Source organism: Podarcis muralis, chromosome 8 (assembly GCF_964188315.1).
Source record: "Podarcis muralis chromosome 8, rPodMur119.hap1.1, whole genome shotgun sequence".
Classification (NCBI taxonomy): domain Eukaryota; kingdom Metazoa; phylum Chordata; class Lepidosauria; order Squamata; family Lacertidae; genus Podarcis; species Podarcis muralis.
In genome coordinates, this window is record NC_135662.1 from 66,878,708 (window position 1) to 66,904,901 (window position 26,194).

Genomic DNA, 26,194 nt, shown 5'->3' on the forward strand with positions numbered 1-26,194 from the left:
ACATTGAATGCTCTCTATTGGAGTCTCCAGGTCCAGTACAAAGGCCATAAGAAGGGACAGCAGGGTGTGGCAGGAGAGGCTGGCAAGTGCTGCAGGAAGATTCAAGGGCAATCAAAGATACATTTAAGCATTGCAGGATAGTCTTAGTCTAGTGTTTTATATATATATATATATATATATATATCCAGAAGCAGTATCTACGCCTCTTCAAGAATACCAGCTATTCTTCTACAGTTCTCAATATCTCTTTGTGAACTGAGATTTTCAACCAACAAATATGAAAGACTGGAAATGTTTCTTTGTGTTGATGAGTTTGTCTTAAATTAGACCTATTGTATATATGGGATTACCCAGCAAAAGCTCACACCTTTCCTTGAGTTTGCATACTTACTTAATGTACACATATTAAGAGGCTCATTCTTATTAAGCTACATTGCTTAAGGCTTCCTGGATGCCCTGTGATCATATTATAAAGTGGTTGCATTCTACGTCATAAACCAAGCACTGCTAGCTGATGTTTCTTTTTGTTTTCCAATGTATTTCTTTATCAATTTAAAAAAATAATCCAAATTTTAATTCTGAAAGCGTGGCCCAGAAAAAAAAAATTGAGAACCACTGGCTTAGCATCTTCAGACCTAGATGCGTGTTAAAATTAAAATTAATGTGCTCATTGGGTTGGATCCCAAAGTACAGTATCTGCCTTGTCATAACCAGGGTGGGGAGACGAAAAAAAACTCTTCTCTGTTGTGGACGAGCAACAGTTAAAACTATCGGCAACACAAGCCTAACCACGCCCACTCGAAGCAGGGAAGGCCCGCTGAAGTTAAAGTGTAACAGGCCTGGTGACGCTTGCCAGCACTACGACACCGCGCATGCGTAGCAACGACTCCACCCGCCTCAACTTCTTCCTTTCGGCTTGGCGCCGTTCCTCGTCCTATTGGCCGTCGCGGGCGCACAGCCGTGACGTCGACAGGGCGTTGCGGAAGCGGAAGAGCCTTTCGCTTCCTTTCTCCCACCGGCTGTGGGATTCGCTTGCGGAAGTAGCGTGAGGGGGTTTTTTTAATCGTCGTTTGGCGGCGGCGGCCTGTGTTTTCCCCTCACGCTTCCTTGCGTAGCCGGTATACAGGCGAGAGGAGGGGGCAGAAAAGCGCGAGTTGTCAACGTAACTTTGTCCTCTCTATCTCCGTCTCCCCGGGAAAAAACCGTCCCCGTCAGCTCCCGCCCATCATGGCGGCCACATCCAACCTGCAGGTGAGCACCTGGCGCGGGGGTTGTTGGGCGCGTGACGGGGAGCCGCGCCGGAATTCCGAAGTGTGTAGGGAATGCGAGGCAGGGAGGGCGAGGGAAGGAGTCCTTTCGTGAGGCGGCTCACCTTGACTCGGGCTACATGGGCGGTTATCTCTTAACTGACAGGAGTCCCTGCCGCTCGAAAGGTTCTCGTAATGTCGAGGTTCCCACGAGAAAGAAAGACTCCGTGTTTCCCTCCCTCTTAAGCAGCACGACGTGGGAACGAACAGCAGGGGGAGGCGCCTCGCCTCACCTGACCTGCCAGCGCCCCGGAAGCGTCTCTCTCTCTCTCTCTCTAGGAGCTGTCAGGATGGTGGCAGGCTGCTGAGCTGCTTCGGCTTTGGCATCACACAGCGAGTCGTGGAATTGAAAGGGACCCTGAGGATCATCTAGGCCAGAGCTTTCCAAAACTAATCGCGGTCATTATTATTTTTAAAAAGAACTGCATCATTTTGCGACACAGCAGTTCGGTTTGGCTAGCAAACCCGAGGTGAAACTAACTCCCTTTCTGGGAAGCACTCGCGCGACGCGCCTGCATGCTGCAGCCGACACACTTAACATATTACAGCACACAGTTTGGAAAGCTCTGATCTAGTCCAACCCCCTGCTGTGCAAGAATGTGCAGCTGTCCCCATACAAGGATCAAACCAGCAGTACAGTCATACCTGCGCATGCGCAGACGCTCAAAATGACGTCATGCACAGAAGCGCCGAAACGTGACCCACGCCGATGCACGGACACAGGTTACGTTTGCTTCTAGATGCAAACGGGGCTCTGGAACGGATGCTGTTTACATCTAGAGGTACCACTGTATTGGCATTGTCGGCGCCACACTGTAACCCTGCTGAGCTATCCAGACAACACCTTGGAAGAAGCACTGGGGTGCCTCTGGGCGTGTGCAGAATGCATTTCTGTTGCTGCGGAGGCAGCGCTGCGTTCTTAATCTATTTTGATAGTTTCTCTACTTAGACAATCCTGGAATTGTAGTGTTGGAAGGGGCTGCGAGGGTCATCTTGCCCAGCTCCTTGCAATGCAGGAATTTGTCACCCAACGTGGGGCTCAAACCCACAACCCTGAGATAAAGAGTCTCATGCTCTACCGAGCTCAAGGTGGCATGCGTTCTTCTCCCTCTCTATTTTATTCTCACAAGAACCCTGTGAGGTAGGTTAGGAGAATCACTGCTTAACCATGGTTTTAAGGCCTTGGTTATACAATCAAAACTAGCTGGACAAATAATTTTTATCTGACTGGCAGAGCAATGCAATCCCATTTGCGTCCATCTCCATGTGTGTTGCATTGAACAGACATGACTATCTGCTGGCCCTGCCACCCTTGCTATGAAATGGTGTTGGTGTGACACCCCTGGCACAGATCTCCCCCTGCTATTTACTGACCATGTGGGTATAAGTGATGTCAGTGAAGAGCTTTGTGCAGCACTTCTCAAACACCTGACAACTAGTTGAATGGTTGGCATTTGAGAAATGCTGTGCAGAGAGCTTAGGAAGCTTTTTAAACTATGTCCTCCACCTCAGTGGGCCAACTGTGGTAAGTGCCAATCACCTGATGACAGATGGTTGGTCCCATGCACTACAGATAAATCTCTGCAGATAAATATCTACAGATACTACAGATAAATATCTGGACCACTTTGCTAAAAAGGTTCCTAACCCCCTGATGTAACCTCTGCCCCCTGCCCCCTTGCATAATTTGCACATAATTTGTAGGTTTCACTTCTATTGTGCAATATCTCCTATACTGCAGGAACTAGAGAGTAAATAAAATGCCGTTTTGTCTTATTTGCACTTATTTGTTGATGTTTTCTTGCATACAACTTCAAAGAGCAGATACGTGATGGGTTGACTTTCAGGCTCTTAAATTTTTGTTTACTAATGCAGTTCCTTAGTTTCATTTGTTGGAAAGTAAGTAGCTTAGGGATTCACTAGTTATTTATCCTAATTCAAGATTTCAGTGAATGTATTTTTGTTTCTTGGTAACTGGGTAAAACCTTCTTTGTGCACTCACAGAAAGACAATAGCTGAAAATACATGATGTTGGTATGGCCTTATGTGGATTGATTTATCCAGGTGTATCCTATTTTTTCTGTTCCCACCAATAGTCCTGTGTAATATACTAAGTAATGTTTTATTCAGTGGAAGTTTTTCTGTAATTGAGTGAGGTGCCTGAACGTTTCTGAAAGCAATTTTGCGCACAATTGTATCCACACAGACACCCCTCCCCCAGTTTTTATCTTTGCAGTGTTTTTAAAAACATCTGCATTAATAAATGGTAAGAATTTCGAGCACACTTAATTTACATATGCACAGATATTGAAATACCTTGTGTGGTGCATAAGCCATTTCCATCTTAGTGGGAAGCATTACGTCCATGGTAATTTGTGTTGCCCGTAGCTTGGCAGCTCCTTGTAACTGTCCTCTCAAAGGGAACAACCCAACATGAAAAGCGAACAAAACACCTATCTCTAAAATGCCTACTTTCCAAGTGGTGTGTTTAAAATCTGAAATCATAATGAAGATAATAGCCTGGAGCCTAAGAGAAATAAATGGAAGAAAGTTCATGAAAGAGAAGTACCACATCTGTTGCTCCCTACCCACTGGAGTAATCAGAGTAGACCCATGGAAATTTAAGTTACATGGATTTCAGTGGGTCGACTCTGCTAGTTGGATTATTATTTTATTCTTTATATTTATTAAATTTGTATACCGCCCTTATACCTGTTGGTCAGGCATAGGCAAACTCAGCCCTCCAGATGTTTTGGGAGTATAACTCCCATCATCCCTAGCTAACAGGACCAGTGTTCAGGGATGATGGGAGTTGTAGTCCCAACATATCTGGAGGGCCGAGTTTGCCTATGCCTGCCGTAGGCTTTAGGGTGGTTCACAACACAGGTTACAACATAAAGGCACAAAATACATAATACAAAATTAAAACAATTAACAATACTGATGTATACAAACTAATAAAAAATACACTCCCCAACAAAAGTTTCATGCTGTATCATGCTATATCTAAAGTTTCACTGGTCTCATGTTTGTTTCTATTAGTATTGTGCAAATCCATGAGATGCTTTTGGACACAGGAATGACTCCCAGGAGCGATTCTGTGGCTTTTAATTGTAATGTGATAACTGCTTCCTTAAATTGTACTGAATATAGGTGATTATCCACAGAACTGTAAAACTAGTTCGGAGCATCTAAGGGGGCTTTATTTCTCCTGTCCAATGTGGCAAAAAAAATTTTTTTTTACTGTGGAGAGTTTCAAAAGCAGTGTGTAATATTGTAGGGTGAGGGTCTACTGTATATAGGGGAGGGAGTCGAAACTCCCACTGTGAGCACACAGATCCTTGGGTTTGCCTACATTAGTCAACTGTGGGGATGTTCTTCAATATTTGAAATAAGAACTACTTGTGCGACAATTTGGCATAGCACTAGAAATAAGATAAATGTTTTTGGATGTAAGTAAATGTTTAAATGCTTAAGCACTTGGGGGGGGGGGGGCGAGCCTTATTCAGGGTTTCTTACAATCCCCATAATGGATGAATGCAATATTAATATTCGGTAGAGAAATAAATAAATGGGTAACAAAGTTTCCATTTTAATCTATTGTTTTAATTGAGAACAATTATAACAAATCACAGTCCTTGGCTTAGAGTTGATATAAAGTTGGAATCATTGTTTTTCTCGAAACAAACCATAATCTGAAGATTTATTTTTGGCCTACCTAGCAGGGAAAAGTGAAACGGAAGTGAGGTTCACAATGCAGCATTAACCATGGCTTACCGTAGCATTCTAATCCAGCCAGTATAAAGCCTCTTGACTATTTGAAAATGAAGGTGTCATTTCAGCATATAATGCAGTCCTACTGTTTTCTTGCATTCCCATATTGCAAACACTTAGGGTTAACTTATTTAATTGTTTTAACCTTAATCATGTTTCTTTCCTTTCCTTTTAAACAGAAAGCAATAGACCTTGCTAGCAAAGCAGCGCAAGAAGATAAAGCAGGAAACTTTGAGGAAGCCCTCCGCTTGTATCAACATGCTGTACAGTATTTTCTTCACGTTGTGAAATGTAAGAATTACTACACTAAGTATAAGTAGCTGAGATTTTTATGTTTTTAAACATTCCTTCACATTCTTGGAAATTACGCCAGTAGGTTCTGAATTACATGCCATGATCTTGCTAATGACATTTTGATCATAAATTAAATCAGTTAATTGGGACTCAGAAAAGGAAATGGAGATCTTTTGGAAGACTTACCCATCAGTCTTATATAAATGGAAGGCTAATGGCCAGTAATGATGCATTTGAAAACTGAACCTCTGCACTAAGAAAACTGAGTACAAAACTAGTCATACTAATTGCCTCAGAAGATAATGCATTCTGTGCACTAAAATAAAAAGGAGCCCTGGAGAGGGTAATTGTGACTATAACATTTTTTGTTATTTATAGGGAGGGAGGGGATGTCTAATTATGGTTTGTTGTTTTGCTTCAAGACAGGTACACTGTAACTTCGATTATAACGCAAAACAAAATACTTTTCATTCTCAGATGAAGCACAGGGTGACAAAGCAAAACAAAGCATCAGAGCAAAGTGTACTGAGTATCTAGACAGAGCAGAAAAGCTGAAAGAGTATTTGAAAAAGAAAGAAAAAGCTCCCCTCAAACCAGTCAAAGAATCTGGTCCAACTGATGAAAAGGGGTATGTTAATTTCATGTACTACAACATTCTCCAAGTTTGCTTGTTTAGTATTTAATGCTTTCAGTGGTGGTGGAACAGTGCGTGGAAAACACCATATTTCAAGACCTGTGGCCCTACTGGTGATTTTATGACTTGGTTATCGCACATTCTATATTAGATCCTAAAAGCAGTAGAGTTAAATGATACGACATGGTATCTGTTTTAAGCATCCATTCTTTCTTGGGATGAAACAGGAATGTCAGGAAGAAAATTGTATTCAAATAGGTATCATTCGGCCCACTTCACTCAATACTTCCCCATTTTGAGGGCGGTGAAGCTCAAGGCTCATACTGGGTAGGGAGCTCCCTCAGGGACATAACTTTCAAAGACCGTGTGGTTCTTTCCTGCAGCAGCAGTTTCTGTGCTGTAACCACAGACTTCCTTACTGAAAAGGAAGTGCATGGAAAAATTAAAGGACTTGCCTTCCACAGCATGTTGGCGATCAGGGTTCCAAGGACTATTGTGTGCTGACACGTCCTATATTTCTTTTGGTCTAAGTTCTCTTTCATAAAACTATTTTACAGCATGATTCCATCTTGTGCGGGGGTTATGTTCGTGGGATGGCACTTATATGGAAAAATGTGTATACTCAAGCCATCGTCTTGGAACTGTCCCTTCGTGAACATCCTTACCCTATCCAGAGCCATGTGCTGAGAGGGCCTTACCAGACTCTGGGATGCTGTCATGAAATCTTGTGGGGCCATCCAAGTTCCCATGAGGTCTCATGAGACCCTCCTGGAGCCCAGTAAGCAAGTCTTAGAGCTTGAAAGCTCTTTCTGCAAAACAAGCTTTTTAAGCTCTCTGCCTTCCATGCATTTAACTTGTGTGAAATTCAGCCAGCTGACATTCAATCACATAAAGTTGAAACCGCAGGTGTTAAATGTGCATAAGTTATACAGTGGTAACTCAGGTTACAAACATCTCGAGTTACAAACACTTCAGGTTACAGACACTGCTAACCCGGAAGTAGTACCTCGGGTTAATAACTTTGCCCCAGGATGAGAACCGAAATCGTGCTGGTGGCGCGACAGCAGCGGGAGGCCCCATTAGCTAAAGTGGTACCTCAGGTTAAGAATGGTTTCAGGTTAAGAACGGACCTCCGGAACGAATTAAGTTCATAACCAGAGGTACCACTGTAATTGTATTGCTTTTGAGTAATGGGAAATTACCATGAGCCAGAGTCGGACTAATAAGCTGCATAAGAAAAATCTTTTTTTGTAACATCCACCTACAAAAACACAACTATTCCCTTAATCTTTTGACAATTATATGCTTCCAAGTTTTTTGAAGTCCGAGTTTGCATGTTATGAGGATGGGTTTACAAATAATGTCATTTAAAGCAACAACAACTTGGCTGGAAGAGCCTGTCTTTTCGCTGTGCATTATTTTTTTCCTTATACCCAAATTAGGAATGATAGTGATGGGGAAGGAGAATCGGATGATCCTGAGAAAAAGAAGTTGCAGAATCAACTCCAAGGTAGCTTTACATCAAGCGCTTAATATCTCGAATAAAGTCTTTTTATCAAATGAACAGGGCAGAATTTGCAAGATGGATAACTTGAAACATCTAATTAATATCAGCCTAATAACGGGACAAATGTTACAGTTTAAAAGGGGAAGTGCAAATGTACCCCCTTTTTTCCTCCTAGTTGATTGCAGCCACTTTGTTCTCTTTCCCTCTACTTCTCTGGCGTAATTGTCTTTTCTCTCTCCCTGCTTGATCCCAGACATTCAGGATTCTCTTGCAGAAGATACATAACTACATAGCTAATCAGATTGACTACTTAGCATTGCCACTGATGGTAAATGATACAGGCATGAGCCTCCAGGGCCAAGGGAGGTATCCCTGCTTTGCAGAGGCAATCCGTTCACATTCCCTTCCTTCTGTTATGCTGCAAGGACAGTGTCAGTACCAGTCTTTTTGGCCTGTAAGGGACGATAGTGCTACCCATGCAGTACAGTTTGGTGAAGATATGGAGTTCAGCTGTGTATGGTTACATTCCCTTGCACTGCACAATGTGCAGATACTTTCTTCTCTGTTCATTCCTCCCTCTTCCCAAAAGATCACCTGAAGGTCATGAGAGAGAGACTTTATGACCCGGCCACCCCAATCAAAATCATTCTACAGATCAAAGAAAATGTAAAAATTCAGATACCTTCAATTGTAGTCTGTTAAGTGAAATACTATAGTGCTGTTTTGTCCTAGGTTGAGAATAGGATAGTTTTGTCAGTGCCAGGATGTAAACTTCAGTTTTCCAAGTACTGGAGCCTCTGAAGAAGCTCTTCTGTAAACGTTAGACTAAAAATTATCAGTGCTCTACTTCAGTGGTGATACTGTTCTTTTTTGAAACTGGAAAAGAATGAGCCGTTTAAAATGATTTGATAATTTGAGGATCTCGCAGTGGAAATAATTTTAAAATATTTTAGTTGAACTATGATGCTTCTAGCTGCTGCCAATGTCTCACGTTAAATCGTTGTTCGATTTTATTCTGTTTATTTTTATTAACTGTCCATATATTGTAAGCTGCCTTGTGAGGATTTCAGTCTTAATAAATCAATTTCATAGGTGCTATTGTCATGGAGCGACCAAATGTCAAATGGAATGATGTTGCTGGGCTAGAAGGAGCAAAAGAAGCTCTCAAAGAAGCAGTAATATTGCCTATTAAATTTCCTCATCTTTTCACAGGTATTTCTTTATATATTGTCTTTCAGTTACAAAACCCTAAAACGTTAAGGCTGTAGGGCAAAGTACCCTGCTTGAACATCTATGTACATGGGTGTCCTAACCTTTCAGCTGATCAGGAATAGTTGCTGCTGTCATACCAGTCTGAGCTGCTACGGGGCACTTTACGCCACATTTGGGCATTCCTAGTCTGTTTGCATATTTGTGCTTGGGAATCTGAGTTGATAGATGGGAGTCCTAGAATGAAACAGAATGTAACATTTTCAACATACATGTAAAAAGGGTGCACCAGAATTAGACGAAGAGTTTGGATTTGATATCCCGCTTTATCACTACCCTAAGGAGTCTCAAAGCGGCTAACAATCTCCTTTCCCTTCTTCCCCCACAACAAACACTCTGTGAGGTGAGTGGAGCTGAGAGACTTCAGAGAAGGGTTACTAGCCCAAGGTCACCCAGCAGCTGCATGTGGAGGAGCGGGGAAGCGAACCCGGTTCACCAGATTACGAGTCCACCACTCTTAACCACTACACCACACTGGCTCAATTAGTACCTTGTATTGATTTTTTTCTGGTACAACCCTGTGTGTAGCTGTTGGCAGGAATCTAATAATTTCCTGCTGACAATATCATATTTTATTCTGATAATTCCAAAAACATACATATGGAAGTAATTTATAAATTATAATAAAAGCAAGAAGTACCTCTCTTAATTATGTCACAAGTGATTATTTGCAGGGGTTGGGTGTTATTTTGTACCATAATCAATTCTAAATTGATGCTTTTTCTAATTACTCCCCCCCCCCCATATTATATATACACTTTATATTTCTTAGGGAAGAGAACTCCCTGGAGGGGCATCCTTCTGTTTGGACCCCCAGGAACAGGAAAATCCTACTTGGCAAAAGCTGTTGCAACAGAAGCTAACAATTCTACGTTCTTCTCCGTATCTTCTTCTGACCTTGTCTCGAAATGGTTGGGGGAGAGTGAAAAGTAAGTATTAAAGCTATAAAGGGTGGAAGCTTCCAGTTTTTCAGGGATCATGAACCCACATGCCAAGCCTTGATAAGTGTCAGTCCAGTGCAGGAAGTTCATTTCTGTTCAAGTGACCCCTTTGCTCTTGTATGAGAACCAAGGGATAAGGTAACTGTAATTTGAGTATTATAATAGATGCTTTTCCTGTGTTATATAAAATATATTGTCTACAAAACCTCCTGTAAAAAAAAAAAAAAAAAAGCCTTTAACATTTTTCTAGGACGCTGCAATAGATGAATGTGGCTACCTATCAACAATCTCACAGGTTTCAAATTCTGTGTTTAATCCCCCCCATGAAATGAAAAATTATGCAACTTGGAAAAAGTGTGTTTCTGCTCTGCTTGGAGAAACAGACTGAAGGGAAATGCATAAGAATGGGAAAATACATGGAAGGAACAGTTTGATTGGTCCTTTGAATGAGAGCTGTGTGGTTCTATAGGAAGTACCACCCTCTGCTTCCTAGTGAATTGCTCACTGGCACTTCTTGATACACGTCTCTGTGGTGTGTCTGGACCCAGTATGTCTGACTGGTTTGGAAAATCAATATCGCTCCTGGGCTATTCATACGTAGTTCACGTATGAGACTTTGATATTAAAAAATACCTTCATGTAATAAAATGGGAGGGGGTCCTATTTTGTGGGGTTGGGAGAATAAGAAAGAAAAGAGGAAGAATTGGGGATTGAGGTATGTACCAAGACAAAATTGCTTCAGGCATAGTTGCCCATTCTAAGTGAATGAACTCAGTTAAATTTCAGACATATAGGTGCAGTGGTTTCTTTTAGATGCCTTTAGGTTTTTTAAATGGGACGCGGGTGGCGCTGTGGGTAAAACCTCAGCACCTAGGACTTGCAGATCGCATGGTCGGTGGTTCGAATCCCCGCTGCGGGGTGCGCTCCCGCTGCTTGGTCCCAGCGCCTGCCAACCTAGCAGTTCGAAAGCACCCCCGGGTGCAAGTAGATAAATAGGGACCGGGTGCAAGTAGATAAATAGGGACCGCTTACTAGCGGGAAGGTAAACGGCGTTTCCGTGTGCGGCTCTGGATCGCCAGAGTAGCTTCGTCACACTGGCCACGTGACCCGGAAGTGTCTGCGGACAGCGCTGGCTCCCGGCCTCTAGAGTGAGATGAGCGCACAACCCTAGAGTCTGTCAAGACTGGCCCGTACGGGCAGGGGTACCTTTACCTTTAGGTTTTTTAAAGAGGATAACTATAGCATTTAACTTCTTAGTGTTACATTTGCAGGGCATTGCCTCTTCTGAATGGCGGAAGCCTGTCACATTTCAGATAGAAAAGTTCAGAGGTTTTATTCAAAATGAGCCTTTAATATTTGAGGGTGAAGGAGTTTGCTTCTGCACCCCAACTTGGTGGTGCAATTTGTATGAAAATGGAATACATTGTAGAAGCACCTGCATGCTAAATAACCTGCAAAATTTCAGGATAAGTGGAGGAGTTAGGGAACTGTCAGGAAAATCAGTTGAGGGTTTGTTTGCTTTTTCCTGCTCAATTGACATGAACTGAGATTATTCCCAAAGCACTGTTGCTGGAAATACAGGTGGGACCTGGTCATTTGCTTGTTGGAAGCTAGCAATGTCAGTCAGAAAACCAAGCTCCCTCCCCCTGCCTGACATTTTCTTTTTAGGGAGAGCTTGGGAGGAGGAAACACAACCATTTTTAACAGACAGTCTGGGATTGCATGCACCAAATCTATGAGTTAGATCTGAGTTTGCTCTTCAGGAAGATCTTCACCTTGAATAGCTATGCTGCAGCCCAATTTGGTTCTAGATTTGATCTTTGCCCAAAGCAGATGCATGGTGACAGTGAGGGACTGCAATAGCATTCAGGCATGTAGGCATTCAGACTAACTCTCAGCTACATCATCTTTAAAGTGTAATAATCTGCTCTGCAATGTACTACCATGTGTTTCATGTTTCTCTATACTATGACATCTAGAAATGTTGTTCTTCAGCTGTGTTGCAAAGAGTCCTGAAATTATAGTTACAGTGGTACCCCGCAAGACGAACGCCTCGCAAGACGGAAAACCCGCTAGACGAAAGGTTTTTCCGTTTTGGAGACGCTTCGCAAAACGAATTTCCCTATGGGCTTCCTTCGCAAGACGAAAGCCCATAGGGAAATCTCCGGGACAGGGCGTCTTGCCCACTGTCCTCGGACCTCCTCCCGCCGCCAGGCTTCGGAGAGGTTTTTTAAAAACCCCGGGACAGCGGAGGACTTCTCCGCTGTCCGGGGCGATTTTAAAATGCTGCCGGGCGGCAGCGCTGCCGCCCAGCAGCATTAAAAAAAAACCCGGGACAGCGGGGGACTTCTCCTTTGTCCCGAGGTTTTTTAAAATGCTGGCGGGCGGCAGCGAAGGCTTCGCTGCCGCCCGCCAGCATTTTAAATTCGCCCCGGACAGCGGAGAAGTCCCCCGCTGTCCCGAGGTTTTTTAAAATGCTGGCGTCTTCCCCTTTCTCCCCGGACCTCTTTTGAAGCAAGGGGCGGCAACGCGGAGAAGCGATCTTCTCCCCGTTGCCGCCCCTTGCTTCAAAAGAGGGGACAGAGGGAAAGGCGCGCGCCTTCCTCTCTCTCCCCCTGGACCCCTTTTGAAGCAAGGGGCGGCAAAGGGGAGAAGCGATCTTCTCCCCGTTGCCGCCCCTTGCTTCAAAAGAGGGGACAGAGGGAAAGGTGCGTGCCTTCCTCTCTCTCCCCCCGGACCCCTTTTGAAGCAAGGGGCGGCAAAGGGGAGAAGCGATCTTCTCCCCGTTGCCGCCCCTTGCTTCAAAAGAGGGGACAGAGGGAAAGGCGCGCGCCTTCCTCTCTCTCCCCCCGGACCCCTTTTGAAGCAAGGGGCGGCAAAGGGGAGAAGCGATCTTCTCCCCGTTGCCGCCCCTTGCTTCAAAAGAGGGGACAGAGGGAAAGGCGTGCGCCTTCCCCTCTCTCCCCGGACCCCTTTTGAAGCAAGGGGTGGCAACGGGGAGAAGCGATCTTCTCCCCGTTGCCGCCCCTTGCTTCAAAAGAGGGGACAGAGGGAAAGGCGCGCGCCTTCCTCTCTCTCCCCCCGGACCCCTTTTGAAGCAAGGGGCGGCAAAGGGGAGAAGCGATCTTCTCCCCGTTGCCGCCCCTTGCTTCAAAAGAGGGGACAGAGGGAAAGGCGCGCGCCTTCCTCTCTCTCCCCCCGGACCCCTTTTGAAGCAAGGGGCGGCAAAGGGGAGAAGCGATCTTCTCCCCGTTGCCGCCCCTTGCTTCAAAAGAGGGGACAGAGGGAAAGGCGTGCGCCTTCCCCTCTCTCCCCGGACCCCTTTTGAAGCAAGGGGTGGCAACGGGGAGAAGCAATCTTCTCCCCGTTGCCGCCCCTTGCTTCAAAAGAGGGGACAGAGGGAAAGGCGTGCGCCTTCTCCTCTCTCCCCGGACCCCTTTTGAAGCAAGGGGCGGCAAAGGGGAGAAGTGATCTTCTCCCCGTTGCCGCCCCTTGCTTCAAAAGAGGGGAAGGCTGGCGGGGGCGAAAATCTTTGTCCCCCCTGGCTGCCTTCCCGGGAGGGCTTTTAAATCGCCCCGGACAGCGGAGAAGTCCTCCGCTGTCCGGGGCGATTTTAAAATGCTGCCGTGGGGGGGGGGGGAAGCAAAGACTTTCGCCCCCCCCCCCAGCCTTCAGAAGAGGTCGGGGGACAGATTGTCCCCGGACCTGGTCTGAAGTCGGTTTCCATAGGAACGCATTAATTGATTTTCAATGCATTCCTATGGGAAACCGTGCATCGCAAGACGAAAAACTCGCAAGAAGAAAAAACTTGCGGAACGAATTAATTTCGTCTTGCGAGGCACCACTGTACTGAGCAGTTGGATAATGGTTCTGATCAATGGAGAGATGACCAAGAACTAATAACTTTGCTGTTTAATTTCTCAAACTTTGTATGAAGCAACTGGATAAAAGGCAATTCTTATATGAAGTATATACACTTAGTTATAAAGGTTCTAGTATCTCATCATCTATGGAAGATTAACGGCTAAGAACTTTACTGAATTTCGGAAAACAGGTGAAATACTGCCGTGTTGCTGTCCTGTAATGTAACTTAAATTGTTCCACAGGCTAGTGAAGAATCTCTTCCAGCTTGCCAGAGAAAACAAACCTTCAATTATCTTCATTGATGAAATAGATTCTCTCTGTGGCTCCAGAAGTGAAAATGAGAGCGAAGCTGCCAGACGAATTAAAACAGAGTTCTTAGTTCAGATGCAAGGTGAGATCATTTTCTTGGCATGGCTACTTAAAGTAATATGATGGCTTATATAACATGATTGTCTGTGGCCTAGCATTCATTAGCTGACCTAGGAAAATCTGTGGAGATAAAAGTTTATGGTGTTTAAAATATGCTAAGTTCAGTGTTTCTCATTCTCCATGCTATACATTGCTTAGAGGTTGTTATTATTATAGTCACTGATTAAATTCACCTGTTCTGATTAGGAGTTGGAACAGACAATGAAGGAATTTTGGTTCTGGGAGCTACTAACATACCTTGGGTTCTAGATTCTGCCATCAGAAGAAGGTAAGGTATAATAACATAAATAAATTCATTATTGTCCTGGTCAAAGTGACACTGCTTGCAGCTTAGTCAGGGTTGCAGGATTACTTGTCCACCTGTGGTATAGTAACACCTCTCTTCTGGTACTGACAAAGCACTGCAGCCCAAGCACGTAGCAGTAGCAGCAATGAACACCACTTGCCTCAGTATCAGAATATAGTGGGTGACAGAAAGCACAGGACAGTTTTGCTCCACTTTGCAGGCATAAAATACTGTATTTTTCGCTCCATAAGACGCACTTTTTTCCTCCTAAAAAGTAAGGAGAAATGTGAGTGCGTCTTATGGCGTGACTGGCGCTGCGCAGAGAGGGAGAATTGCACAGCGTCCCTTCAGCGAAGCGGGAGGAGGAACAGAGCCCCTTCTGTTCCTTCCCCAGCTTCGCTGAAGGGGCGCTGCACAGTTCTCCCTCTCTGCGCGGCGCCTCTCCTGGCTTCTGCCTTAGCCATGCGCAGCCTCTTTGGGCAGGGGGAGCCTTCATCCCGCTGCCCTGAAGAGGCTTGGCGCGGTTATCCCAGAAGCCAGAACAGCCACACGGTATCCCAGAAGCCAGATCCCTCTTGCTGTTCTGGCTTCTGGAATTCAGAATAATTTTTTCTTGTTTTCCTCCTCCCAAAACTAGGTGCGCCTTATGGTCTGGTGCGTCTTATGGAGCAAAAAATACGGTACTTCAGTTAACCTATGATGGCACTAGTTGTTTATGTCGGTGCAGCGACACAGTTTTATAGGATTGTGCGGCCACATATTAAATGCATTGGGGCGGTTCACACCCCATGTTAAGCCAATGTGTGACTTGGCCTAAGTGTGTGGGCTCCAGGTGATGAAATTGCAGGCTTTTGCTCTCTCCCCCCGCCCCCCGGTCATTCTACTGCTGTGCTGAGCTTAGCCATGGCTTTGCCTACTGCGCTATCTGAACCCAGGCTCATGGTTTAGTTCTCTCCAGGCTAACTGTGAACTGTAATTAAGGATTGCCCTACCTTATGGTTCATCCAGGAGAGCTACAGCACGAACCTGGATTCAGGTGACTCGCTAAATCAAGCCATGACTTGCTGCCAAAGCGGTACAAACAGAGAGATGCAAAATGGCCACAATCTCTTTCCTGCACATTGATACTAAGGCATGGTTCGGCTTAGTGTGATGTGGAAACCACTCTGTTGTAAACAAAAAGTTTCCTCATCCTGCTCACAGAAGTAATTATATGAAATGTGTTGGCTATGATTTAGTGCATAAGCAGTTCTATAAATATGGCGTACAGTGCACTCGTATGGAATTTAAAAACACAAGTTTCTGAATTTTATTCAAACAACCAGTAACTTTTAGTTATTTTATTATTTCTCTAGACTGCAGAAAATAATTTTGTCATGAGCATGAAAAAGAAATGGACAGCTCAAAAGGACCTGGATTCTAATACTTGCTTTTAAAACTCTCAGTCTGGATGCTGTTAATGTTTCACATCTTACGTTTCATGGCTGAATTTATCAAAAACTGTAGTATAAAGATAGGGTTATAGTCAACTGTGTTTTACAGAGTAGACCCGTTTAAATTAATTTCCTTTCTTCAGGAAACCCATTGTTTCCTCTTTTTTCCTACCTAGCTGTGCTAGAAAAACAAACTTGAATTTGCATGAAATCTGTTATGGGCAGTGGTATTTTTCTAGGAAAAGAAGTGCCACAACTTACCATAAATGGCCCTTTTATAATGGCTGTGGTGTCCACCTGAGAGGTGCCATAACTCTGTTCTGGTGAGGTCTGTCTGGAAAAAAGCCTTGGTTATGGGTATGGATGAGTATCACTGTTTGTGATTTTTCTAATAAGGTTTGAGAAGCGCATTTACATCCCCTTACCTGAGGATCATGCAAGAGCTGCAATGTTCAAACTTCACCTTGGGACCACTCAGAACACCTTGGCAGAATCAGATTATCGAGAGCTGGGGAAGCGAACCGATGGCTACTCAGGCGCCGACATAAGCATAATAGTACGAGACGCCCTAATGCAGCCTGTTAGGAAAGTTCAGTCGGCCACACACTTTAAAAAAGTGAGTAACTGGAACTTCTAAATTCTTCTTCTGCATGCTCATCAGAGGTCAACAGATGGTTGTTTTCAGGATTCAACTGCAGGGTTTTGTCTGAGGTCACGTGTGGTGTCTCTGTAATGCAGCACAAAGTTAAGGGGAAGCCTCCTGCACCTCTCGACTTGCAGCTGGGGAAGAAAGGGCAGAGAACAAAACACAACTCCAAACAGTTCATAACCAGGTGCCTACTTTGGTGCCTGCAGGTGCTCTGGCAAACCAACGCATCTCTCCATTCCAGTCACAAGCCAACAAGGAGAAAGTGTGACACAGGTATATCAGCTTGCTCTGCCTCTTCACCTGACGGATTCTCTGAGCCCCCCATTGTGTAGAGGGGAGCCCATACACCTGTGCCTCCCTTCTCCAGTGGTGAGCTGAAAACAGGAGGTATAAGCATGTTACTGCTCTGTGTTTGTACACACAGTTGGCAAGTGCAGAGCCAAAACAAATCCCAGGCTTCAACAGAACTCTTGTGCCTCATTGATGCAACAGGAACATGACCACACCTGCAGGCAAGGTGTCGAGGATGCCATATCTTGGTTCTTGCTATTCCCTGCCAGTGTCTTTACAGTCATCTTTAATAAATAATAATAATAATAAATTTTATTTATACCCCGCCCTCCTCAGTCAAGACCGGGCTCAGGGCGGCTAACAACCAATAATAAAAACAAATTGATTAAAATGCAATTTAAAAAACAAGATTAAAATGCAACATTAAAACATTAGGATGCAGCCTCTTCACGGGCAGAAAGGAAAAAGAGGGGCAGGGAATCAAACTGATTCTAAGCCAAAGGCCAGCTGGAAGAACTCTGTCTTACAGGCCCTGCGGAAAGAAATCAGATCCCACAGGGCCCTGGTCTCATGAGACAGAGCATTCCACCAGGCCAGAGCCAGTGTTGAAAAGGCCCTGGCTCTGGTTGAGGCTAATCTAACTTCCTTAGGGCCCAGGACCTCTAGGGTGTTGCTATTTATGGACCTTAAGGTCCTCCTTGTGGCATACCAGGAGAGGCGGTCCCGTAGGTACAAGGGTCCTAGGCCATGAAAGGGTTTAAAGGTCAAAACCATCACCTTAAATCAAATACTATGGTTTTAAGATTTTACTTGATGGTTGCAGTGTAGGTACTGTATATGAGGAAAGTGTCATCCCTGTCTATTTGTCTGTACCCTCTCCTAATTCATAAGCTGCATTTATATTTTAAAAGTGATCCTTGCTTTGCATAAAACTTCTATCCCAAATTTTCCAGAAGTCCTAGGATACCTTTTAAAACAACAACAGTGCTTACACATAAATGTCCTTTCCTATTATAGTTCATCACATTTGGTTTAAAGGGGCTGCAAGTCATGACATGATACCAGATTCTGCCTGAAATTCTACATGCTTGAGAATGTAGACAACCAACTGTCCGTCCCAGAAAGGAGAATCATGAATATTGGTGCAAAGCAGTGTGCAGAGATAAAGAAAGGGGCTCCCTTTTTTTTTTAAAGTGATGTTATCTTGGGCAAATGTTTTCTAAAATCTGGTTTGTTTAAAAATATAAAAATATGTTTTCCTTATTTGGATTATATACACTGTCTTTTCATCAAAAAATTCTGAAAGTTATAAAGGCGGGCAGCAGAAAAAGAACATTACTACAGTGGTGCCTTGCAAGACGAAATTAATTCGTTCCGCAAGTCTCTTCTTCTTGCGAGTTTTTCGTCTTGCGATGCACGGTTTCCCATAGGAATGCATTGAAAATCAATTAATGCGTTCCTAGGGAAACCGCCTTCAGACCAGGTCCGGGGACAGTCTGTCCCCCGACCTCTTCTGAAGGCTGGGGGGGGGCGAAAGTCTTTGCCTCCCCCCCCCCCCCCCGCCTGCATTCAAAAGCCCTCCGGGACGCGCTGCGTTTCTCCGCTCTCCCGGGAAGGCAGGCAGGGGGGAGCAAAGACTTTTGCCCCCCGCTGGCCTTCAGAAGAGGTCCAGGACCTCTTCTGAAGGCCGGCGGGGGGCGAAAGTCTTTGCTCCCCCCCGCCTTCAAAAGCTGTCCGCCCAGGCTTTGCGGAGAGTTGCCGGCATGCCGAAGCCTGGGCGCGCCGAGATCAGCGCGCCCAGGCTTCGCGGACCTCTCCGCAAAAAGCGGCAGCGCTGCCGCTGCTTGTGGAGAGATGCCAGCATGCTGAAGCCTGGGCGCGCCGAGATCAGCGCGCCCAGGCTTCGCGGACCTCTCCGCAAAAAGCGGCAGCGCTGCCGCTGCTTGCGGAGAGATGCCGGCATCCTGAAGCCTGGGCGCGCCAAGATCAGCGCGCCCAGGCTTCGCGGACCTCTCCGCAAAAAGCGGCAGCGCTGCCGCTGCTTGCGGAGAGATGCCGGCATCCTGAAGCCTGGGCGCGCCGAGATCAGCGCGCCCAGGCTTTGCGGCCCCGCCCCCGGCATCGGGACATGGTCCTGATGGCGGGCGGCGGGGGGAGGCGTTCCCGCCCGTCCACCGGCATCGGGGCATGGTCCTGATGGCGGGCGGCGGGGGGAGGCGTTCCCGCCCCACCGCCCGGCATCGGGGCATGGTCCGGGGCTTTTAAATTGCCCCGGAACAGCGGAGAAGTCCCCCGCTGTCCCGGGGCTTTTTAAAATGCTGGCGGGCGGGAGCGGAGGCTTCGCTCCCGCCCGCCAGCATTTTAAGATCGCCCCGGCAGCGGAGAAGTCCCCCGCTGTCCCGGGGCTTTTTAAAATGCTGGCGGGCGACAGCGGAGGCTTCGCTCCCGCCCGCCAGCATTTTAAGATCGCCCCGGCAGCGGAGAAGTCCCCCGCTGTCCCGGGGCTTTTTAAAATGCTGGCGGGCGACAGCGGAGGCTTCGCTCCCGCCCGCCAGCATTTTAAGATCGCCCCGGCAGCGGAGAAGTCCCCCGCTGTCCCGGGGCTTTTTAAAATGCTGGCGGGCGACAGCGGAGGCTTCGCTCCCGCCCGCCAGCATTTTAAGATCGCCCCGGCAGCGGAGAAGTCCCCCGCTGTCCCGGGGCTTTTTAAAATGCTGGCGGGCGACAGCGGAGGCGCTTCCCCGCTGTCCCGGAGATTTCCCTATGGGCTTTCGTCTTGCGAAGCAAGCCCATAGGGAACTTCGTCTTGCGAAGCGCCTCCAAAACGGAAAACCCTTTCGTCTAGCGGGTTTTCCGTCTTGCGAGGCGTTCGTCTTGCGGGGTACCACTGTAGCAGGTCTTCTTGGCAAAGCATCAGAAGCTTATATGCAGTTGAGTTCTGATTGCCAAGTAAATTTACTGTTTTCTAGCTCTCCGCAGAATGGATTATCCTTGGTAGTTGTTCAAATGTATCCTGAGAATGTCCCATCACAAGAACGTAACAAGCAGGACAGGATGTGCTGGTTATGATACTAAACCAAGTTTATTTCTCTCATGTGCTACATAGCATTTATGCTTTTCTTCCTGCCTGGTATGACTTGGTCTGCCAGAAAATCCACAGAACATAGCTAGCCAAGCTTTTGGGCAAGTACAGTGGTACCTCAGGTTACATACGCTTCAGGTTACAGACTCCGCTAACCCAGAAATATTACCTTGGGTTAAGAACTTTGCTTCAGGATGAGAACAGAAATCGTGCTCCGGCGGCGCAGCAACAGCAGGAGGCCCCAGTAGGTTAAGTGGTGCTTCAGGTTAAGAACAGCCCTCCAGAACGAATTAAGTTCTTAACCCGAGGTACCACTGTATGGCAATAGCCAAGTCTGAAGAAGTACATAGTGCTACTCTTAAGGCACACTATAAGTACAGGTGCAACGCTGCCTTTCCATAGATGTGGGTTTGGGTCTAAAACTTGGCGAAGTAAACAGGGAAAATAAGCTTAATTATGCCACATAATTACATCTGTGAGTTCTCTTGCTCTTTCAAGCTTGCTATAAAGTCACATTGCCTTTGGCACAGGATGCCACTTGTGTTCTAGATTCACAAAACAAAACATCCTTGTTCACTTGTTTCCTGTTAAAGATAAACAGGTATGCCTTTTACCATTGACCTTGTTTGACAGAACCTCCAAATGCATTTACTCCTGCAACTGAGAAATTTTGCTTCTTCCAAAGGTGAAAGGACCATCACTGTCTGATCCAAACGTTCAGGTAGATCTGTTCACTCCATGTTCTCCGGGAGAACCAAGTGCCATTGAAATGACGTGGATGGATGTGCCAGGGGATAAACTACTGGAGCCTGTTGTTTCAATGGTTAGTCTTTGTTTTGCTATGGATGTTTTTGCCTTGGACTAGCTCTGCCAGAGGTCACAGCCTTATAATTAAACCAGTGTCCTAATTCCTGGGCTTACTGAATACCTGATATAATTCCGATGGCTTAGTGATGAGTGTGCTCAATTGCTCACAAGAGAGATATGTCCCTTCTTCCTGCAACTTCTCTCCAATCAAAAAAGCTTCTCCCTGTTGTGCTTTGCCATCCTGGAAGGTATTGTGAAAGAATTGTGTGAGTGTGCCCTTGCCTGCTTTCCTGTCCTAAACCTTCCTGCGCTAGCTTTATGTGGACCCCTTCTTGCTTTGTGCATCAAATGCTTAGGATGTGGTTGTTCCTCATAAAGATGATAAAGGTGAAGGGTTTCAGTATCTCCTCACTGCCTTGCATTAAATACTTGGAAAATGACACTCAATATAAGTTGTGTAGAATTATATATAAATGGTTTGCTGCTTTCCTCTGAAGTTCAACCACCACTATTACAAAAACATACCTACTATTGTCATAAAAGTTCCAGACTGGATGTGGTTTATGCAGAGTGACAAAGTTGAGTATATTGATTGAAGAAGGTAGTGAGTGCGCTAGAATGGGAGATGTGAACTATTTATTAGATATTTTATAAAATTATTGAATTCAGTATACAAAACAACTGCATATAATTTTATATTTAATCAACTTTGCTGCCTCTGCCCCCTTGCCAGTGTAAGACCGTGAAGAAGTACATCCCAAAATCAGTTCAAGTGCTTTATTTTACATAATTAGAATCAACAAAACCGAAAAACTACAGCTCCCCACTCTGGAGCTTTTTTTACCGTTGAAATAAATATCAGTTCCCACACAAATAACAGCAGACATTTCTATAAATAAATTTGAAGTTTAGTTTAAGCCCCAATATCCCTTCCACCACATTATTAAGGGTATTATTCATTTGCAATAGTACAAAATTAAAACCGCTTGCACACAAATAATATTGTCTAAGGCTGCAAGGAAATATCTAATTTGGGTGTGCCCTGTGGATTTGTGCCTTCTTCCTGTATCCTAAAACTGACGTTGAAAGTATCCTCCTCCAGTTTCAAAAACAGTTTGCCATGAGATATAATTAACAAACTTTACCCTATGAAAATACAGGATGAAAAACAATTAGTCATTAGTTGTGGCTCTTGACTGCAATATTTTGTTGTCAAGTTATTCTTAAGTGATATGGAGTAGCAACATCATAATAACAATCAAACATTTAATGTCAGGACAGCCACCTTATTGACCTGGTTTTCCATTAATGGTAAGCCAAACAATGGCTTCCTGCAAACAAGCAAGCATGCTAGTTTTATTGTTATCATTGCTTTCTTTGCTGCAAATTATTTTGTATTGTGAATTTTATTGTTACCAATCTTTTACTGCCATTTTTGTCTGGAAACGTAGGGAACAAGTGGTAATCTGCTGAACTGCAAATGAGTTAAAAAAGAAAAGGCTCTAAACTTTGCTTGCTGCTTCTAAGTATCTGTGAAGTTTTTGCATTTTCTTTCAACTCTAGCATAAAAGTTACATCCCGTATGGGGCTCACTGACAAAAATCCATGTGCCCAACAAGCTTTGTAATTTCTCTTGAGTCTTTCTTTCTCAAAAGAGGAAGGCTTGCAAGTATTTTTGAATAATGACTTCATTACATCAAAGTCTGCTTCCCACAACCTGTCCAGTGGTCAAGGGAAATGAAAGCTTGTTTATGCCCATAACACATAATTTGCTCTCATTTTCCTTCCTAAACCTTTGTTCAGCAGGCAGGCATATGGTGGGTATTGTTTCTGGGATTATACCCTTTAACAAGTCTAAACTTGCTGGTGGTACCTTTTTTTTTTTTTGCAAAATCTCATGGTTCCGCCTGGTACTTTAGTCATCCAATAGTAATGAATTCCTCTAACAAATCTGTGTATGTTGTGTTTACGAAAGGGTTTGTTTGTTTGTTATGTCCGTTTAAAAAATAACAAAGAACATCCTTAGGCGATAAATACGGTGAATGGGGGTCAGGGTGAACACCTTAACCTACATTGTTGCCTACCTTTGAGGCTTCAAGATTCATTGGGTATAAATAGTTATATCACTTGGAGGATCAAAACTTAATAACTTGCCCTGTACTTTAATGTGGGTTCCTAACAATTACAGGCTTCAAAAGGCAAATGCATGCTGATTCTGCAGGTGAGTGATGGTGGAATTGTCGTGATTCTGTCATGTCAAGAATTGGTGCTGCCTAGTAGCTATGGGACAGAGCTGGGACCTGGGTTGCCGCAGCCATGAATTTGTTAGGTCAGCACATGCCCTTAGCCCTTTTGCAATATGAGGACAATACTGATCTGCTTTACATGATTGCTCTAATGGTTATTATATACAGTACATTAAATTCTTTGAATAATGAAGTTGTTAAATACTGAATGGATTTACTGAATAACAATCTGTTCTCATATCTGTTCCCAACCCTTGGAGTGTGCGAGAAAGTGTTCATTCACTTTCTTACCATTATGCTGTCATTTTGTGAGGCCCAGAAGTCATTCTGTGAAAACGTTTCATAAAGACTTATTCAGGATTAGATTAGATTAGATTAGATTAGATTAGATTGTCAGTTTATTTACCTTCCTTCATCCAAGGATCACAGGGTGATTTACATTAAACATGCTTCTGAGTAAACATGCGTAGGATCGTGTTGTCAAGCAGTAATGGCATGCATGGGTCTAACTACCTGTAATTTAAAGTAGGTGTGGTGACATAGATTTCCTGGTCTCAAGTATCATGGTTGCTTAATAATATTGGTAAGCTTCCATCTTTGTCACATGAATGATTGGTAAAATATATGTAGAAATGTGTTGGCTCTTCTGTATCTTCATGGCTGCTTCTGTATCTTCATGGCTGCTTCTTATATTTCCCCCCTCTATTGTGTAATTGAGCTGTGAAGTTGGCAAATGTATGTTGGCGACTTTTCTTTTTAATTGCACATAGTTTGTTTACACAGAGAAATATTTGGCTCTTGACTGTTTGCTTTTCTCTATGTGGCAGGCGGATATGCTGAGGTCATTAGCCAACACAAAGCCCACTGTGAATGAACATGACCTGGAAAAACTAAAGAAGTTCACAGAAGATTTTGGACAGGAAGGCTAATCCAAAGACCATTGAGACCCTAAATTTCTTTATTTGGAATTCTTGCCTCTTTATTGCCAATAAATGAATTGCGCCTTCCTTCCTTTCCATATGAACTGATGAGCCATTTGCAAGGACCCTTGAGCTTTTATATTATCACTTTCCAGAAATATCTATTAAATGTCTTCTTCTGAAAGCATGATACTGGGATCTTGTGGCGAAGAAGGAGGAAAACGTGGTGAAAACACTTTAACATGTAACAGCCCCTTTAGCTATTGCAGTTTTTAAAGTTTGGATTTCAGGTAATTTATACTAGTCCTAGTTTATCAATATTATAAAACTCCTATAGACCAAAAACTGGGATGGGGTATTTGTGACATCCCAAATGTCATAGAACTCTCAGCTTTCATCAGACCTGGCCAATATTGGCAACGGTCAGGAATGATTGAAGTTGTGGTTCAACTATATCTGAGCGTTACAGGTTCCCCACCCCAGCCTAAAAAACAAAACAAGTTGGGCAGAAGACACATTGATTGCCTGGTGTTTTCAGTGTCAGTCAATTTTGTCTGCAAATAAATTCTCCATTTGGAATTATGCAGCATTTGGTAATATATGTAGTTACATGGGAGTTGATTATAAAGAATAGCGAAAGAAATTGGGGTTGGGAAAGTGAGAAAGAAGAACTTGCATTTTTTAAAAGGCCAGTACTTAACCGAGTGTAATGTTGAACTGGTACTTTGTCTTTTGTTTTCTGCTGTGTGGTATTCAGACATTGCCTTAAAAGCAGCAAGCATTGTTTTTAACACCAATAGACACCTGTCACTGTGCAACCTACCAGAAAATAGCTTAAAAAATAAATAAATATTTTGGAGAAACGTTCCCTCCCCTCCTCCTGTTTTCATGGAACATTTCTGTTGGGTAAGAATCCATGGACAACCCTGCAGACCAAATTTTAGCAAGCCATTCATTGAGGGAAGGATAATTCTGGACTCATTTGCAAAGAAACTTTGGGACCAAGTAGGGAACGGCGTAGCATGCCTCTCTGAGGTGCCAAGGGAAGTTGGTCTTGTTCAGAGTCTACCTACAAATGTCTAGCTTATTAGTTCAATAACTAAATATACTGGGAATGGGTTGACATTTCTTTAAACACAGTATAGGGGTAGTGCATATGGGTTCCCCGCCTCCCAAGGCCTTTGCTAAGAATTATTCATCTTAGAGAAGTGCCTGAATGTAACTTACAACACTGCGGTCACAGCACTGAGTTGTGCCTTGTAAGTTTGCCCCTGTTGTAGACAAGTGATAATCAATAATGTAACACGTTGCATTATTGTTAATAGAATTGTACCTTGTAGATGCTTTGGGCTTTACAAGATTTCTGAGTTTATTAAGTACTGTATGGTTACTCTCATGAGATTTGGTTTTGTTTTTCTGTACATATTCTGTGTACCTTCTGAAATCATAGGACTGATGGAAATTTGCTTATGAATGAAGTAAAAAGTTGCAATACAACACTAGCTTATGTTTCTTTAGTTTTTTTCCCTTTGGGGCAGCTTTGTATGTTAAAATATTTGTTGCATTAATTTTTGCATATGCTCAGAAATACAATTCAAATGCTGTTCTGAAATCTACTCAAAGACATTTTTGAGAACACATCTTTGAAACTGCACTTTACTTTTTATAGTTCTATATTGCAGTGCTTCATTTTTCATTTATTGACAAACATTTTTCAGAGCACTGAACTCCTTACTGTCATATGCATTGTGTAGACCCAGCATTTTCCATACCTACTTTCTTACCGCTTGCTTCTACTGCCTGCTGCATTATATCTGCTTTCAAAATCAAGTGGATTTGAGACTTGGTTTTGACATGTTGAGCTTCACCTTGTGTTCATGTTATGATGTGTGCACTCTTAGAACATTTGGCACTTATATCATGGAGACCGTAGGTCATCAGTCAAAGCTCTTCTGTAATGGTTTAAAATCCAAAATAAAATAATGTTCATGTTCTGATTCCATTTGCTTGAATAACTATTTGTTAGGGGTTTTGCAGCAATTACCGATTTCTGCAACATTTTAGTTAGGTAATTCCCAAAAGATGGTTTACAGAGAATGAAATCCAAAATCTTCTTACACCTGCAGTATTAAAGGTAAAGGTACCCCTGACCATTAGGTCCAGTCGCAGACGACTCTAGGGTTGTGGCACTCATCTTGCTCTATAGGCTGAGGGAGCCGGCGTTTGTCCGCAGACAGCTTCTGGGTCATGTGGCCAGCATGACTAAGCTGCTTCTGGCTAACCAGAGCAGCGCACGGAAACGCTGTTTACCTTCCCACCGGAGCGGTACCTATTTATCTACTTGCACTTGACGTGCCTTTGATCTGCTAGGTGGGCAGGAGCTGAGACCGAACAACGGGCGCTCACCCCGCCTTGGGGATTCAAACCGCTGACCTTCTGATCGGCAAGCCCTAGGCTCTGT

At 44.2% G+C, this 26,194-nt stretch overlaps 1 protein-coding gene across 1 annotated transcript; it reads left to right on the forward strand.

The window, feature by feature from the left end:
* The first annotated feature begins 985 nt into the window (after positions 1 to 985).
* VPS4B (vacuolar protein sorting 4 homolog B) lies at positions 986 to 25,235 on the forward strand. Its single transcript, XM_028737869.2, has 11 exons — positions 986 to 1,251; positions 5,261 to 5,372; positions 5,853 to 6,003; positions 7,452 to 7,519; positions 8,609 to 8,728; positions 9,558 to 9,714; positions 13,833 to 13,981; positions 14,206 to 14,287; positions 16,135 to 16,354; positions 20,446 to 20,583; positions 23,641 to 25,235. The coding sequence occupies exons 1-11, from the start codon at positions 1,228 to 1,230 to the stop codon at positions 23,740 to 23,742; spliced, it is 1,323 nt and encodes a 440-aa protein (XP_028593702.1). The 5' UTR covers positions 986 to 1,227; the 3' UTR covers positions 23,743 to 25,235.
* The last annotated feature ends 959 nt before the right edge of the window (positions 25,236 to 26,194 follow it).